This window comes from Esox lucius, chromosome 16 (assembly GCF_011004845.1).
Source record: "Esox lucius isolate fEsoLuc1 chromosome 16, fEsoLuc1.pri, whole genome shotgun sequence".
NCBI lineage: Eukaryota > Metazoa > Chordata > Actinopteri > Esociformes > Esocidae > Esox > Esox lucius.
The window spans coordinates 15,530,453-15,548,594 of record NC_047584.1 but is presented as its reverse complement, the minus strand read 5'-3'; the positions used below and the strand labels follow the sequence as shown (position 1 = coordinate 15,548,594).

Below are 18,142 nucleotides of genomic sequence, written 5' to 3'. Positions count from 1 at the left end.
TGATTTGCATTTGTTATTTTCCTCCACTCATGTTATTTTTTCCTTTAATTTGACCGGTCTGTATAATATACTGTAATTATTAGGATATTAAGAATGTATTGCTCTTTTGTCTATAGTACAAAGGTGTGGATTTGAAATCCCAATTACTATGTTGTAAAAGTATAGATAATCAGTTTCTATGTTTTTTGTATGTTTTGGATTCACAAATTTAGACAGGACGACACTTTATAGATAGTCCCCCATTTTAGGGCAGTGAAAGGTATATTGAGAAATTAAAATAGTGCCAGAATGAAGCATTTATGTTTAATATTTGGTCGCAAATTGCTTTGCATGCATAACTGGTCAAAGTCTGCAACCCATTGGCCCAACAAGTTGCTTCTGGTTTTTTTCTTTACCAGGCCTGCACACCAGCCAACTTCAGTTCTTCAAAGTCTCTTGCCTCAAGTTTTTTCTTCAGCAAATGTCATTGTATTGTTTTATGAAATGCTGTCCAAGAAGTTGGGAGGCATTTGATGGTTGCAGACAAGATTTCTGTACCATTAAGAATGAATTCTGCTGCAGTCAGGGGTACCATCATCAATAAAGTCAAGTGAGCCACTTCCAATGACAGGCTTCAGTTCGATGCAATCCCAACATCGGTAGTCTGCATCTAACCCTAACCCAAATAAACAGACCAAGTAAAAATTGTCAGTTTGCTGTGCCTTTTCAACACCAATCAAAATGCTGAATCATGCTTTTTGTGTGAGTGTTTTACAGTGGCTTGTCCCACAAGGTTCAAGGAACCATACTTCCAGAAACACCTCTGGTATTCCACATGGCTTGAAGTGGTGGGAGGCTGTGGTTAGCTCTAGTAATCAGCAGAGGGCAGCAACGACAGTTATCTTGTGTAATACGTATACCATCCTGCTCAGAGTTGAACTATGCATGACTCAGAAAATCATCAATAATAATTTGTGAAATCACATGCATTTAGTTGAATATTAAAATTACTATTAAGACATGCTCTATTCGGCAAGAATCATCATGTACAGTATAGTGATTGGCTTTACTTGCACAAAGTGAATTGAAAGAAGCATTGTGTGGATGGAAATTCATTGTAGGCCTACTGCAACTGTTATTTGGGCACAGTTAATCAATCACATGTATGATGATGAGTATTGCTAACATTGGAACAAGACAATGTCACACTTTCATAGTTGTCATTTTTAAAGTATTGCGGCAATTGTCCTCTTAGCAGACCCACAGTTCATTCGGAACCAAAACGGTATGGTTTAAATGAACGTTGGTTAGGGACCGGACCGGAAGTTTCATATTGCCTCTGCTCCGATTCACTTTGACAGAGGAGAGATGGTAATTTCAGCAACCTTTCTGAGGGATTTAGCTGGGTACTGAGAATACATTAGCTCTTAAATTGGCAGCACTAGTGAGCATTCCAGATAAGTTTCGAACTAGCTAAGAACCTAGCTTCTGTTCTGCACAACTGGACCAGATTCGGCGACTGATCCCTCGCAGAAATCAGGTAGGGCACCGTAATAGTGCTAGCATTTCACGCCTTGTAGGACGGTAACGTTATCTATGCCAGCTTCTTGCTGTTGTTGGGTAGTTAGTTAATATTAGCTAGATACACCAACAATTTGAAGTTGTAGTTATAGTTTGCATGCAAACCAGTGTACACCATCAATACAACGTTTGTATTATTGTTGTAGGCTAGCTGGTAGTAGTAGCAGCTTATTGTCATGCTTTTACGTGCTTAAACGTTACGTGTACAGCACAATCGACAATACTAGTCAGTAGCGATGACCACGTTTGTATAACAATTTATATCTGTTTGTCTGAAAGTAACGTGTGATAGCTAACGTTACAGTTGCTGAGAAATTATTATACTAGTTAACGGGCATCACGCCAGTCCAATCTGAGAACCACACAGCATGTGTCCGTTGCTTAGAGTAACTAATACTATATTATAGTACAAGACATTCGGTTCTTCTTTATGGCATGTAAATTCAGTGAAATTGTGTTGCCACAAGCAGCACCACGTCCACATATATTTAGATTAGTAGTGTGCAGACAATTTCGCAAGCGAGTTATTCCCTTTGAACGACTACATATGAGTACTTTTTGTGATTATAAAGCAGTTCAAGCTCGGGAACGACAAAGTTAGCTGTAAGCAACATTTCGGCAATGAGTCTCAAGTAGGATGACACTGACACCAGTTGTGTTTGTGTAGGGGAATTCCGACTCAGTTCAGTAATGGGTTTGATACAAAACCATGGTAAAACAATTTTAGTATATCGGTTGAGGTCTGGGAAACGCCATGAGTGTTTTATCTGGGAGATATTAAAATGTTTGTGTAGTTGTTCTTAAATTCCCCTTTAGTACTGTTTGGTTGGAGTAATAAGGCACTGAGTTTTCTTTTTTGCACTCTAACACATTGTCTTTTAGATTTATTAGTGATATAATGGTACATTGTTTGAAACAAAATACGAATTTCCAGGGTCAGTTTGAAAAAGTAACTTCATGAGATTGTCCTCTATGCTGTAGTCTTTATTTTCACGTTCTACACGAGTCCACTGAGAATCCCGGGTTTCGACAGCTCGTGCTGCATTTTGTTGTGACAAAATGTAATTTAATCTAATCTCATCTATACACACACACACACACACACTTTACTATCAAAGTGAGGACCGAATTTAGTCCCCCTGTTAAGTAAAGTCACAATGGTCCCTAAATCAAACCATTAAGTATTTATAACGCCCTTTTTACATGAGCATGTGTTACATATTGCACACCAGCTGGGGTGTTTTGCTTTATGTCTAACCTTCACCTAGCCCGTAATGCCTACATTTAACTCTAATTTTAACCCTAACCCCTGTTCAGATAATGCTGTATGTCCTCTGCTTCCTGCGGGCTCAGAAATGTTTCAGGTGAGGTGTGTGAGGTCGTTGTACTGTACTCGATGGCCGTCGACAGACGTTAATAATCAAAGTCGATGATTCGTTGTAGCCCTAATGCTTGAATTTTATTTTATTTATTATTTATTTTTACAATCGAAGCATTATAGTTTTTGTTAACAAACCGAAATTGCACATTTTAGAATGTACTTTGTAGCCACCCAAAATAATTTGTGACTAAATGTCTAAAACATTTATTCCATTAATGTGTAAATCCTTCCTACAACCCTAAAAGGCATACTACAGGTGTCCAGCCTAATAAGCCATGCTAATGATAGCAGTTAGAGGCTACCTACAGATATTTGACTAACCCAGCCTAGGCCAATTAAGCAGTATAGGGCATGGATAGATGATTCCCAATGCCGAGTTATGCAAACTCATTGACCTGTTCAATGAATGGACAGGCAATTGCTGCCTTGCTTCTCTTCCTCTGATTCTGAATTTCCTTTGTTGTGCAGCTTTCACTATGAGTTCTTATCTCCTTGTTTACCCATGGTTTGGCCCAAGCAATGAAGCCAGAATGATCTTTGACCCTGTATCTTTAGCATCAAATCAGTGGTACCTAGGCTTGACTGGCTATTTCAGTCTCTCAACTCCTGCTTATGTGAAGCATCATTTGGCACTGGTACTGTATGTTCAACCTAAGGGCACTTTTCTGGTGACAAACTTTACCCTAATGTTGGCTATTCACAATTAAATTGAACCTCCTTTACTTTGAATATTTTGGCTTAAGTAACTGCTTTCTGGAATTTTTTGTTTTTTAAAAAAACTGACCACAAGACAATGCCAGAGAGAAATTAGTTAGCTAGCCCTTTACTTGGCTCCAAGTCACTTCTCCTGCCCTTTCTTGGGTTTCACCTGTTGGTAGTTAAAGGAATAGCAAGGTCAAAATCAATAGCTTTTGACCCAACTCTAACCACAGTTGGTTATGTACTAACTCCTCCCTTTTACAAGAGATTCCAGACCCCTCGAGGTTGATGGAAATGGGAAGTGACTTATCCAGGGTGCCTGTAACTCCCTAATCATTGCTAATCTGATCCACCCAGGATTAGAACTCAATAAGTAGAAGCTAGTAAGATTCTTTGTAAATGTCTCTGCTGGAAGGGAGACACTATTTTGCCTCCTTAGTTCTCATTATCTTTGTCCCATGAGAGTCTGAATCAAAGTGGACTAATGGTTAGAAGTAGACCTATACTGCTTCTTGGGGTGATCTGCACTGGACTTACTTTGGCTCACTGTAATTGGGGAGGGTTGTCTAACAACTCCAATTGCTTCTCTCGCTGAGTGGGCAGTTATGTGAGCTGGTTGAGTTCTTGCTGTCATCATATTCTGGCTATTTCTTTTGGCTAATGGCTTTGCAGCAGGACAAATCTTGAGTGAGGTTCCGATCTGTGCCGTTATTGGTTTGATTTTGGTTGGATACTTTTTACTTCTATTTTGGTTGGATACTTTTAAAAGCCAAGATGCTGAGCCAGAGCACGGTGATGATCTTCTCCGGGATATGTGGGGCTTTTGTGGTCCTTGCCATGGGCTACTACGTCTATTGGTAAGTCATGGGAAGGTGATTGTTGGACTGGCCACTAACCAGGGCTGTTCAAACGGCCTCCTGTAGTTGTACTGTGACAACCCTGGTGCTCAATACCACCTTACATGATACACTTTTTCCAGTGCATTGTTGTTGTATTAGCTTAAGTCAAAGAATGGCACTTTATCCATACGGAAAAACCCAGCTGTTCCTCTGTTCAACTTTTTGCGTTCAGTGTAATTTTTTTCTCAAATGTGCATTCAGTTTATTAATGAATCAAATATACAATTTATTTCTAACTAATATAAATTAATCAATAATAGTCCAATTTTAATGGCAGTTTTGATAATTGAAATAAAGACCTAGCCCAGACCTATTCACCATAAAGGAGAATTAATATTCAATAGTTAACCCACCATGTGATATTAGTTTATCAACTTGTTTTAGCTGATATCTTTTTTAATAATTTGCATACAATTACACATCTTATACAAGCCGGCCAATATAAATTAATCTAAATAAATCTATCCGGGACGTAGCCAAAATATCATGCATGGCAAAATCAAGTATTTGGAACCTTAAGATGTAGAAGCAACAATGAAAGCACTTCTTGGCTCCACCACAGCAAGCGACCTGCATGCTCAACATAATGAAGAAACCGAAGAACTGTCCCACAGATTAGTAGCACTCTCCTGGTGGTAGGTGTGGATGTCAGCCATAACCTTATGCTAAATATTTCAGCAACTGTAAGATGGAACGGTATAGTTATACTTAAAACCTATATGGTCAAAAATATCAACATGACATATTGACATGTACTAGGGTGATGGCAAGGGGAATATGTTGAGAAAAATACAAACTGGCTTTACAACTTATCTGGGAAATAAGGTATTCATTGATGAGTTAACACTACAATAAATTCTGAAGTGTAGAGAAGCATATTGTCTACTCAGATCCAGCCAAATGCCTCTTCTTGCAGATTGTCAATTCACATTGCAGCAAGAAAGTGACTCCTAAAATACAGTTTATAGCAACTACACAGGTTTATTTCAGGGTCAGAAAGTGAAATGTTTTTGACTGGCCAAGACAGTCACATGACCTGAATCCAATTGAGCGTGCATTTTACTTGTGGAAAACTATACTGAAGGCAAAAATGGCCAGAAATTAACAGGAACAAAAGATGGCTAAAATAAATATCAAGTATAGCATTCCCAGGGAAGAAAACCTGTCTGGTGATGACTATTCAGGCACTCATCAAATGTAAAGGATTTGCAACCAAATACAAAATATTTAAGTTTATATAAGTTTATCAAATTTTGTTGTCCCTTAATTGAGGGACTATGTATACTAGGACCTGTGTTTCATAAACGGTTTATGGATGTTAAAACCCCCAAATGAACGTTGTTACAGTCAGTCTGCATAACCTCTTAGTCATTGTTTCATTTCAAATACTGTATAATGTACAGAATCAAAACAACAAAACCTGTTCAAGTACTAATGGAATGTTCTGTGTCCACTGTTAATTTAGACCGTGCGAAGACATTCACCAGGCACTTACTACATAACCTATCTAAGGGGCGTGTCCTTCCTGCCCTGCTCTTGCACTGTCACAATACCTGTCTTGCAATAGGCTACTTGTCAGTATTGTGTAATGGAACCTAAACTTCTTGAGGAAAAAAACAATTTTGAAAAACATCATAAATGTTTTACAAATCGAATGTACTTTGAAATACTTTGTTTTTATTATGCAAAGCACTTTCTATACCGGATCGTGATCCTGCCGCTTTAACCGCTATACCCCTCACGGTGGATCTCCACGGTTCCGGCGCGAATTTGCCTGCAAACGCGCTGCTTTGCCCCAGATGGTTGCTTATCGGCGTATCCGCTATGGGTGTTTGTTTTTCGGCGGGGGAGGGCAATGTTGACATCCCTTCGTGGAACTTTTTTGATTTAAGATGAAACCAACCAAAAAAAAATCTCACTCATGGGCAAAATACACTATAATAAGCACCATGCTAGCAGGCAGAGTATTTCTGTGGTGCTGCCATATAAAACAAACAACTCAATGCTAAATAAACACAGGTCATTTAACAACACAGAGCTAACTTATAAAACTGACCCGAGTCACCAACAATTTCCACCATCCTCCAATCCGTATTGCGCTTATCCCCCGCTATAATTAGCATTTCCTCCAGTTGGTAGCAGAACTGTTTACCGTGTGCCGTTGTAGTACATCGATGGACTAACAAAGACCGTCTCTTGTTTATGAAATACTCGACTTCCATTACGCATGGCGTAAGCTGGATTCATTTGGATAATATTGACCGTGGCCCAACTTCTTAACGCGCCGGAACGGCTCAAGCGGCCTCGGTGTCTTCCCGAGATGCAACCGTGAAAACTCCTTGACGCTATTAATAGAAAAATTTGTATCCGTCGGAGGCAGCGAGCGCGCCGGACCAGTGGACATCCACAGTCATTCGCACACAAGCGACATGCCGTTGTTGAAAGTGGAAGCGTCCCATTGCTAGACATTAAAAAAAAGTATTTCCGTCCTTGAACCGGACGGCAGCGCTGGCCGTGGCGGAACTGCAGATGGGGAAAAAATAGAGCGGTGTTCTATTGTTTTTTCCTTCTCTGTCGCGGAAAGCCAATCAGAGCACCGCGGAAAACCAATAGGAATGCTTGCAGGAGGTACTACATTACTGAATAGTCCATAACCTAACCAACATGTCAGACGAACAGCAAATTTTACTGGTACAAGAACTCCGAGCAATCCTTCACCACGCTATATTGTCTCTATAGACCTTGAGTGTGACGTTTATATATTTCTTGTCCTAGTGAAATTAGGCTAGTTGTTTGTCCTAGCGGCAATGGGCAAAGCTTATAACTTCATAATAATGTACTGAAAGTCTGTACTGAAATGTACTGAACCGTGACTTTTTGCGTACCGCCGGATTTACACCGGGCGCTTCTGCGGAGCGTTCTGTCTCCAAGGTTTTGTTCCGTTCCTTGATATAGCAAATAATCTCACCGGTCCTGTCCTGTGTAATGTAAGGTTACTGAACATTTAGTTTTTTCAAGATTCATAAATACTGAATGGTTCTATGCAAGTAGGCTACTTTTATCAAGTAGGCCTGTTATAAGGAAGATTATTAGGTTGTAGTACTCACTTTCTGTACTCCCTCATAGTACACATTTTTTGTATTTGAACTGTCTGTCAAAAATAGACAAGGCGCCTATCTTTAGCGAAGCAGAGTGGAGAGCTGCTTCTGGGACACGCCGCGACTCGTCTGGTGGAATCACAAGCATTGACTAGAGTGGCCGCTATCAGCTCCGGCGACCGCCGCAGAAGCTCCTGGTGAAAGGCGTTACACCCCTACTTGCAGCTGATCAAGGCATGCTCTTGGTAGTGCAGTACACATTCCAGTTGATGGTGGTAAAGGTGATTGGTTAGGCATGAATAACAACCAATGTAATATTGCTTGGAACGGTGCTCTACATCCAGGATCCAGAAACACTGTTTATAATTGAGCAATAAGGCCCAAGAAGATGTGGCATATGGCCAATATACAACTGTTAAGAGTTGTTCTTGTTCACCGGGCCTGAGGCGTGGCAGCTGTTCCTTTACTAAGTAGCTTTAACCCCATGTCTGTAATCCTACCCCTGGCTTGTACAAGGCCACAGGTGGGCTTTGCCTTCCTTTTCAGGCCCTTGAGACTAGAATGTAGCTCTGCCAAAAGTGGCTGTGTACAGAACATGATTCCACTGGTCTTACTTCCAATCAAATTCCCGGACCCAAGGGTTCTACATTGTGGCCTTCTAGCCCTTGTGGAAAGAGCTGGTCTGAGAGGCTGAGATTGGATATTCTGAAGATGATTGGTAACTTGTGCTGCATTTCCACTGGTGCTTTACCCTGGTACCAGGGCTACACAGGTGATTTATGCTAATGTTGGCTCTAGACTTTCCTGTTTCGACGATACATTTGGTACCAAGGACTTGAGGAGGGGCTCAGGTGGGGAGGGGGGAGTAAACTATCAATGTGATTTGGTATTCCGTTTAGGAAAAATAAAAGGCATTCTTTTCTGTTAGTAAAATAAAAACGATATGCTCACTTTGTTTATAATATGTCTATAATGTTTATAATAAATCTGGTCACTTGGGGTGATTATCAGTAGCCTTATGAGCGTGAGTGTGAAGATGAACGAGGAGTACCGTAGTAATCCTTATTCCAAATCAAGCAACAGTACAGGGAAGCAAGGACATGAGAAGTTACAATATATACAAAATATAGTTACATACATCCCGATTTAATGTCATCACAACTAGTCTAAAAGTATGTTAAGTATACAATACGATAAAGTAAAACACAAAGGTGTGCTAGGAGCTTCTGTTAATGATGCACTCCTAAATATGACTGCACCACAATGTGTTTGGAGGTCTCTTTAATGAGGACAAACTCAAATAACTTTTTGGAGACATGGCTATTTATCCTAAAATCAGACCTATCTGACACACTCCCCCGAATAGTCTTTCGCACTACTTTACCTTGGCAAACACAATGAACACACAGGACAGGAACTGTCCTACTTAATCAATGCAAAATGGGCATGGTGGTGCGGCCTGTTGTTTTCAGACAAGCAACAAGGACAATCAATTAGTTCTTGCGAAGTTTGATCCATAAACCGTACAGTACAATAAAGCATATCCAACTATTCCGCCCTTTATGGGGAACAGGGGAATTCCTGACACTACAGAGGAATGTCCACAATCTCATGCATTTAGGTACATTCCAGTTTCACACCTCTCCGGGTGAGCTCAGGAGGGTGGGGCTGATGGCCCACACCTGGTGTTCCAGATCTTTAGGGAAGCAAATGTTATGCAGGACCCCTGATTTAACATCACCAAGAGTGTTTTGGAGACTTGGTGGAGCCAGACGTGCCTCTTGGTCGAATATACTTACACTCTTCCTCAACAGACAATTTTCAGTACACTACCCAGCTGTAGACCAGGTGTATTCATTAGTTTAAATATTTTGTCAAAACTATAACAAAACGTTTGTGTTGTTATAGGTTCTGTAGGCTACGTCTTGGTCTCAGCGCTCCGTTTTTTTATTGAGTCAATGGCATCGTACTGCCTTCGGTCGTTCCAACTCTTTCAGATGTTGTTGCTTCCCTGTACTGTTGCTTAATTTTCTTTTATCAGGGATTTGTTCGTTAGATCGGATGAAAACCATTACAAGAAGCCTAAAGACTAAGCAAATGATACACATCTCTATTCGAATAGCACAACATGCAGCGTTTTTGCAGCATGTAAAGCGTCAAACCACAAACCCCCTTATCGTCTTTGTAAAGTGTGTTTCAATTGTTTTGTTAAAATATATAGATTGGCCAATCAGTGAAATACAGCGATTTTCTTTTAGGGTTTCTCACAGTCAAAGCATTTAATTTGGTGACAGATGTTGAGCAAGTCTTCTGTCCCTCAAGATATGGACCTTTTAATTACTGATCACCAGATCCTGTCTACTTTTTGGGTCTTGCACTGCATTTTCTATCCTCATCTGGTCCATTTTATTATTGGATAACACAAGAAATTGGTTACCTTTGACTGTATTAATATTATATATACAGTATGTATTCTTTTTATTGTTTACACAGACAAAACAGCACTTACTGCCAAGATGAAATGCTTTTAACCACTTTCTCAGGTGTCTTTGTACTGAATGTAATTAAATGTATCTTTAAGTCTTAAGCCAGTTACTTGACAAAAGCCCAGCTGAGACCCTCTGACCCGCTAGGAATACCCATTGAAACCAAATTTGCCGTTCGACATTAAGGTTCCTTGCAGCTGTCCTCCAAATGGATGATTCCTGGGGTGCTGCTAGCTGTGGCTTAAGCTTACTGAAACCCAAAGAAATCTGAAATATACTGTGAATTCCATTACATACCTTTCAGTCCCATCAACTCATGCATTTCCCATCTGAACAATATTATTATTATTATACATTATTGCTATCCTCTTTACTTTGTATTACATTTTTATTTTTGGCTGATGTTTCTGACTCACTGATGATACAGTATTTTTACATCTGGCTTGTTACCATGGCTACTTACGTTTCTTTCTGGATGTCACAGGGCAGTTTCTTTTAGTATTCCCAGGTGATTGAGTTTTTCATGAAAATAAATTGGATTTCTGCCACGACCATTGCCACTGTTTGTACACATGCACACAAAGCATTTTTTTCCCAATATATATTGCAGTGAGCTGGAAAATAAATGGATCCAGGGGTCAGACCTGTGCAGGCTTTAAACCAAGAGCCTTTTTTGCTTTGGGAACAGACTTTAATTTAATTACCAAGTTGCCATTTTGGTACCTGAGTTCATGTCTTAAATGTTGTTGATTATTGTGCAAGCAAAGAAAAATGTATTAATTGCCATGGTTTAGGCATAAATAAAGAGCAGCCAATTCTAGATAAAGTACACCCACAATTAGTATGACAGTGACGTTTTGCTTTACATTCCACTGTATCTTCTCCTGTCCTCATGATCTAAGCTAAGCCAATTGTGAGGCCAGCACTTATCCTTTCCAGACCTTTGTAATGAGCCTTGAGCTTCCAGGGGTGTTTGATCTTGTTTAGAGGCCCCAACATGGATTAAAACCCCACCATCTCCTGCTGTGTAATGGAAAATACACAGCAGGTGTATTGCTGGGCATTGTTAAATATACACTTTACAACTCATTCCCTTTGAGATGAGGGCCTGCAAGTTCCAGGCATTGTTTGGTCTTCTAATCCAATAGCTTGAACACAGTAGTGCTGTGTTTCCTTACTGCTGGATTGCAGGTCTTGAATGGGTCTGTGTAATTTGTGATAGTTCTTGGCTGATAGCTGAAATTCATGTAACACAATCGGCAGATCTAAAAACTAAATAAATAATCCTCATAATGAATGTGAAGACAAAACAATATATTATAAACATTTATGACATAAAACAATAGATAACATATAACTAAATTATTATTGAAATGACTGGAGCATATTAGACACCGATTCAGACAAAAGCACCATTTGTCTTTAATAATACGCCAAATATAAAGCAATCGGCTTAATAGTCACTTTGTTTATTTGTGTATTAATCAAAGTAATCAATCAATTGTTAATGCGTTGCCTCTGTTTTTATTTCTGTTAATCCCACCTAGCCTTGTGATCCTGTTCTACAGATCTGCTGCCAGCCGTTTAAAAGAACTTTTCAGCTGAAGTCACTAAAAAGACACTAAAAGAGTTGAGTCAGTTAAGAGCCATTCAAAACGAACAAATCGTTTGCGAACTGCACATTACTAATACACAGTTAGTAACAGGCTAATTAAGAAACGGCAAAGGCCCATGTTGATTCCTTAGTTGTGTAAACCAGCTTCATAACTACCGCTACCGTTCACTGTTCTGGTTTACAGCAGTAGGCACTGGTATACTGCCCTAGCCCGGCGCTGACATCCCCCTCCCTCTCCCCTCAGGACCATCGTACTGAGTGAAGGGCCGTGCAGAAGGGGCTTATAAAGGCAAACCACCCCGGTAAGATTAAAACAAATTGAATCATTTTAGCTAAATTAGCTGTACACTTCCTGTCCTAAAAAAAAAAAATGTTCCTTGCACATCTTTCTCATTATTTTTCTCCTGTTTTTTTTCTTCTTTAACTGCTTTCTCCCCCCCTGCTCCTCCCCATCTCCCCTTTGCCCTCCTGTTGTTCCTCACCGGGATGGTCGTGGTGGAGAGGAAACCCCTCAGTAGCAACAGACATGGGTCTTTTAGCCCAGCTGAAGACCCACTTTGTACTGCAACTCCTCATGGGCTTTGTGTTTGTGGTGAGTGGCCTGATCATCAACTTCATCCAGCTCCTCACCTGTGTCCTGTGGCCCATCAACAAGCAGCTCTACCGCAAGATCAACACCCGGCTCTCCTACTCCCTCTGGAGCCGTGAGTCAACTTCCATTGCTTTGTCGGTTTGTTTCCGTGTGTATTTTGAAGACATTTGCACTCGTCCTTGTGCATACTGAGTGTTTGTTTCACGACTCAAAAGCCAAGCGTGTTCCAAAAGATGTGTGGTGATTGAGCGCCGGTGATTAATGACTACTGTCTTTGGACGGGTTGCAGAGTTGGTCATGCTGCTAGAGTGGTGGTCAGGAACAGAATGCACCCTCTTTGCAGACCAGGCCACGGCGGACAAGCTGGGCAAGGAGCACGCCATCATCATCCTCAACCACAACTACGAGATCGACTTCCTTTGCGGCTGGACCATTTGTGAGAGATACGGAGTCTTGGGGGTCAGTGTGGCTTCTGTGTCACTGATAGCCGTCACTAGATGAGTGCCGTTTCTATAGTCCAAACTCAGCAGCTTGGTCTCCTTTCTATTATCTGCTCTGATCTGAAGAAATTAGACTGGCGCCTTCAATATTTCTGTTGCTTGTTTACAGTTGCAATAAAGTGATGAGATTGACTAGAGACACTCTTACTGCTCTTAATTTTTTACCAGAGTTCCAAAGTGCTGGCCAAACACGAGTTGCTTAAGGTGCCTCTGATTGGCTGGACCTGGTACTTCCTGGAGATTGTGTTTTGTAAGAGAAAGTGGGAGGAGGACAGGGACACTGTGTTCAGAGGACTGAACAGACTCAAAGACTACCCTGAGTTTATGTGGGTGAGTATGGCACCTTAGTTTTGGCCTGCGGTTTTCTGTCCTTGGCTAGATTCCTCAACTTATTATTCATCTGGGTCTTCAAACCCATTACATAACACCATTACAGTGAATCTACCGAATGGAGTAAGCTTCCAGCTTTCTGCCATATCATGTCATTGTAATGGTCTTGCAGATCACTGTTGCCAAGAGCAGGTCTAATTAGAGAACAGTACAGTATGTCTTTAGTATTATTCATCACCAGAGGTGCCACAGGGGATATAGGTTCTCTTAATAGCCCTCTCCGGAGATTTTCAGGTTTCCACCTCTGCCCCTTGTTGCTGTCACCGGCTCGAATGGAACGACCAGACAGATTAAGCCAATCAGGTTGTCTGATCTGACTAAGTGCTATGTAGAAATCCCCAGTAGAATCACATAGCTGACCACCTCATCTCCTGAACAGGTGGAGAACAAGATGTTCAAAACAGGCCGCCAGGTCTGTCTTTGAGGACTTTATGCCTGACGCTGTGCCCCCTTCTTAAATGGACTCTCTTAGATGAGATGAAGAGTTTTAGAGTTTCCAGGCGGTGCACTTGATCTGTAACCAGCTGGCCCTGCTGTGGGAGTATGACAGGAGGAGAGAGGAAAGGAGGTCACCTGAACTTGTTTCTGTGTGTACTGTGCCTGTTTGTGTGTTTGCTGCCCGGATTGTTTGGTGTGATGACATTCTCTCTGACTCCTCATAGTTCCTGCTGTACTGTGAAGGCACCCGTTTCACTGAAAAGAAGCACCAGATCAGTATGGAGGTGGCGGAGAGTAAAGGCCTGCCCAAGCTCAAATATCACCTGCTGCCGAGGACCAAAGGCTTCACCACAACGCTGAAATGCCTCAAAGGCACTGGTGAGGCCCGTCCACACACAACACCTCAGGAGAAATGTACTTCTTATATTATTACTGATTCTCTTTTCTGTTCTCTCTCGTCCTTTATCTATCTATATACATTTTTTAGTTTCTGCCGTTTACGACGTCACTCTGAACTTCAGAGACCACCAAGTCCCCACTCTGCTGGGCATTGTCAATGGGCGAAAGTACATGGCAGATATGAGTGTGAGGTGGGTACTACTAGTCAATAGATATGACTCTGATGTGGTTACTACTAGTCAATAGATATGACTCTTGGGGGGGGGGGGGGGGGGGTCATTTTCTTTGTTGAATGGTTATGCAAGATAACCATATGAGGCCCTTGGCTTTGTTCAAAGTGCAGTGGTATTTTCATGGTGAAGTGAGACAGGGGATGTCTCAACTTAGCTTGTATCTTGCCTAACATTCAGTTTCCGCTCTATAAACACAGCAGTAAAGCAAGGCTGAACGGGTGGAGTAGAGGAGCGGCGGAGAAGGGGTGCTTAAATCACAGAACACTGCAATAGAAGGCTGTGACTCATGTCCTTCAGACCATGATGCAATCTCAGTTCAATCTAGGTTTCAGTAAAAATGTCAACTCCTAAAAGGGAAGAGGGTGTACTTTTTTTCATCATAGTGAGCCATTTGTCTTATTGCATCAATGAAAGTATTTATTTTAGATTCACAGAGACCTCTTGGAATGACAACATGGAGAGACCTTTAGTCTTCGTTTGATTGCCTTAAATTTGATTACGTTGAGGGCAAATACCTCCCCTGCATGAATACGTTTAAACAGAGAGTTGCATATTGCTTATGGCAACAAAACACGTACTTGAGTACTTCCACATCATTCCTTGTACAATAACATTCAAACTTTTTTTTATTTATTGAAACATCATTCTGCTAAATCTATTCAGATAGACATACCACAATCCCCCTCAAATCTCATCCCCAGACTGTGTTCAACTTGTACATGCAATATTTGACAGAAGAGTGGTCTTTCAAACGTGTATGCTGCCTATTTGCAATTCACCTGTGTGTGATTAAGAATGTGCCTGTGTGGGATAGGGAGTAGGATGAAGGATGTCAAGTTTTCAGAAGGATGTTTTCAAATTTACTACCACCATTAAGTGTAGATCATTATCATTTTATTACTGCCAAATCACAAGTTTGGATGTGAGCAAATCTGTGACTTCATGTTTAGCACATAATTCTAAGAATGTATTGTATCTTATATGGAAACGGGTTTCCAGGGAGGTGAACAGAACACGAATAGTAATATTATGTATAATGACCATTGTCGTGTTTTCTTTAGTGAAATGTTTGGGATAAAAATACACTGAAAAACAGCATGTGCTTTTGTGCTTTGGCATACACCTGCATTATCTGTGATTGTCCTCATTTTTTTTTTTTAGCTGGTAAAGACATTTTCTTCAACCACCGGCCACAGTGGCTGGTAGCCCCAAAATGTTATTCCCTTTTTCCAATCCCTCATGTATGAGACCAATCTAAACCTTGACTGGCCCCTGGTGGTGAAATGTTGCTATAGCAGCCTCATGCATTCTGTTGCCATGGCTGATTCCCCCTACTATATCCTGCCTTTTCTTGACTCTGTCCTCGGTTCTCTCTGCAGACGGTTCCCCGTAGAGAACATCCCAGAAGATGAGAAAGAATGTGCTGATTGGCTTCATAAGATCTACCAGGAGAAGGTAGGGCTCATTTGTGCTCGAGGTACAGAATATTGTTAACTGGAAAGCAGTTTTGATCTGTGTAAAAGTGTCAAACACAGATAAATACACATCAGATTACAGTAATAAGGTTTCCATCGATCCAACCAAGACTATAGTGGACACATCTGGCTGTTGAATGTTTCGACATTATTGATTTTAACGATTATTCGTTGCAGGCCTAATGTATTGTTGTAGGCACTAATGGATGTCATCTTTGTTAGTCAAAATGTAGTTGGAAAAATATAAAATGTTTGCATAATGTAAACAGACTTAGATGTTAGGGTATATGGAAGGAAGATAATCATCTTTGGCATGGATCATTTTGGGAATTTTGATGGATTTATTTAACAAAGAAAGTCCAGCTGTGCTTTTGACACCTTGCTAACAGATTTGGCTTACCTTATCAGAAGGACCCAGTGTCTTAAGTCTGCATGTCACTGTTCATGAACCAAAACCAATCACCTTCTCCTACAAGAGCTAGGGTTGCAGTCTGAAGCAAAACAGTGTATACTATCATTGTCAATAAATTTGTAACTCAAGCTTAATCCCTGTTTATGCCAGCTTTCTGTTAGCAGAAAGCTAACAAGTTAAGCAGTTTTTTTCATCAGTTTTGGTTAATGAATCAAATGTATTTATAAAACCCTTTTTACATCAGCTGTTGTCACAAACTGCTTTTACAAAATATGAAGTTCCCTTTCTCCAAAGGCTAGTGTCTAGTTGGCCTGTTACGGCTTCAGGATTCATAGAGATCCATCAGCTAAAGTAGTTACATATCTTCCACTTGGCTCATTCAATTCATCTCCTCCTCCTGTAGATATTCCACTGGTTGTTTCTGTAAAGGAGGTTGTTTTCAGTTAATAGTAAATTATGTTTTTCAGTTTACCTGGTAAATTATGTGTTACCTCCTTTATTCTTCTCACCGTTTTCTCCAAGGAACAGTCCGGTGGACCTGAGGAAGAAAATGGCACAACTAGTTTTCCAAGGCTCTGTACTAGTTCGTTGAAATGTATTTGTTGTTCTTTCCCAGGATGCTCTCCAAGACCTCTACCATAAAGAGGGCACTTTCCCAGGCCCTTCTTTCACCCAGCCACGTCGTTGTTGGACGCTACTAAACTTCTTTTTTTGGGCAGCCCTGCTGCTCTCGCCCCTCATCAACTTCGCTTGCGGGGTAGCGGTCAGCGGCTCCCCTCTCCTCATCCTCGGCTTTAGCCTCTTCCTCATTATAGGTGCGTAGAAGAGACAGCCGCTCACATCGCCACAGCTGTTACCTTAGCCTTTAATCCAATGACAGGGGTTATTGCCAACTCTCAGATGTATGCAAGTGTAGCTGAATGGCTTAACAGTATGCATTATTCCTGACAAATGTTTTAAAGAAAATACACTTAATGGCATTTATTCAGTGAGATGTGGTCCTTCTTGGTCTCTTTCAGCCTCCATAGCCATCCGGCGCCTGATTGGTGTCACTGAGGTTCATAAGACCGGTTCCAGTTACGGTGACGAAGGAGCCAAGAAACAGAATTAAACCTCTTCCTCCATCCTGACAGCGGTTCGGTTTGTTCCTGGGAGACCCCCCCTCCCCCCATTCTATTCTGTTGTCCCGTGGGTGTCGGGTCATCTTGCCAGGGAGGGGTGTCAGACCTGTTAGACAGCCAGCCAGAGCCATGGAAACCGTATTAGGGAGGGAGAATTGAGAACATCTGGAGACTAAGAACGACTAAGGAGGTACTTCTGAGACCATCATTCTTGCCCCCTTATCAGCCTCCTCTTATCCCGTCCACTCCTCGACACCTGAGACCGCCAGGGTCAACACTACTGAACACAACAGGAAATGATCCACCAAAGCCCTTTGACCACAGAATCAATCCTGTCGACCAATTTCCTCTATACATTTCAAATGTAGTTTTGTAGTTTTCATTTGACATGGTGTTGCTGCGGTTGTCACTGTTTGTAACATACAGTCTTAATTAGGGACCAGTGTCTTTGGACCAGCCTGGTGGTTGTTTTTTTTCTGCTTACCTCTAAATATTAAACATTTTACTTTCACTTGATTCATGTGTCTCTTGTGGGGTCCCAACCCTTTGTGTTGTTCAGATGCTTTAAGAAATATGACGGGGTGATTCTACACGTCTATGCATTCTTACCAAGACAGTCCAGTTGGGTTGCTCAAATGCAGAGATGAAACTTCCAGTGTTTTTAATACTGAGGCATATTTTTTGGGTTCTGTTTAACTGCCTTCCTACCGAATAGCGTCTGTTTTCATTGGCATGATATTCTACTCAGGTTCTAAACGTAATTCATATTTAGTGTATGTACAGTTTGAGTCAAAAGTTTAGACGCACCCGTTCTCTTTAAAATTTGACTGCTACTGTATGTATT

At 41.1% G+C, this 18,142-nt stretch overlaps 1 protein-coding gene across 6 annotated transcripts; it reads left to right on the top strand.

Moving 5' to 3' along the window:
- Positions 1 to 1,283: 1,283 nt before the first annotated feature.
- On the top strand, positions 1,284 to 17,870 carry LOC105008767 (1-acyl-sn-glycerol-3-phosphate acyltransferase gamma). Of its 6 annotated transcripts, none has more exons than XM_010868122.5 (10): positions 1,284 to 1,519; positions 11,983 to 12,040; positions 12,257 to 12,442; positions 12,620 to 12,789; positions 12,999 to 13,160; positions 13,883 to 14,036; positions 14,146 to 14,248; positions 15,670 to 15,745; positions 16,794 to 16,992; positions 17,197 to 17,870. In XM_010868122.5, the coding sequence occupies exons 3-10, from the start codon at positions 12,265 to 12,267 to the stop codon at positions 17,286 to 17,288; spliced, it is 1,134 nt and encodes a 377-aa protein (XP_010866424.1). In that variant the 5' UTR covers positions 1,284 to 1,519; positions 11,983 to 12,040; positions 12,257 to 12,264; the 3' UTR covers positions 17,289 to 17,870. The 6 variants fall into 6 exon arrangements, with proteins under 6 accessions (XP_010866424.1, XP_010866423.1, XP_010866425.1 ...); XM_010868121.5 differs by having other exon boundaries at positions 12,254 to 12,442; XM_010868123.5 differs by having other exon boundaries at positions 11,923 to 12,040; positions 12,254 to 12,442.
- Positions 17,871 to 18,142: the final 272 nt, after the last annotated feature.

Coding starts and splice junctions, on each gene's coding strand:
- LOC105008767 (XM_010868122.5), top strand. CDS start 12,265: ATGGGTCTTTTAGCCCAGCTGAAGACCCACTTTGTACTGCAACTCCTC. Junction 14,249..15,669: donor ATGGCAGATATGAGTGTGAG/GTGGGTACTACT, acceptor TTCTCTCTGCAG/ACGGTTCCCCGTAGAGAACA. Junction 15,746..16,793: donor ATAAGATCTACCAGGAGAAG/GTAGGGCTCATT, acceptor GTTCTTTCCCAG/GATGCTCTCCAAGACCTCTA.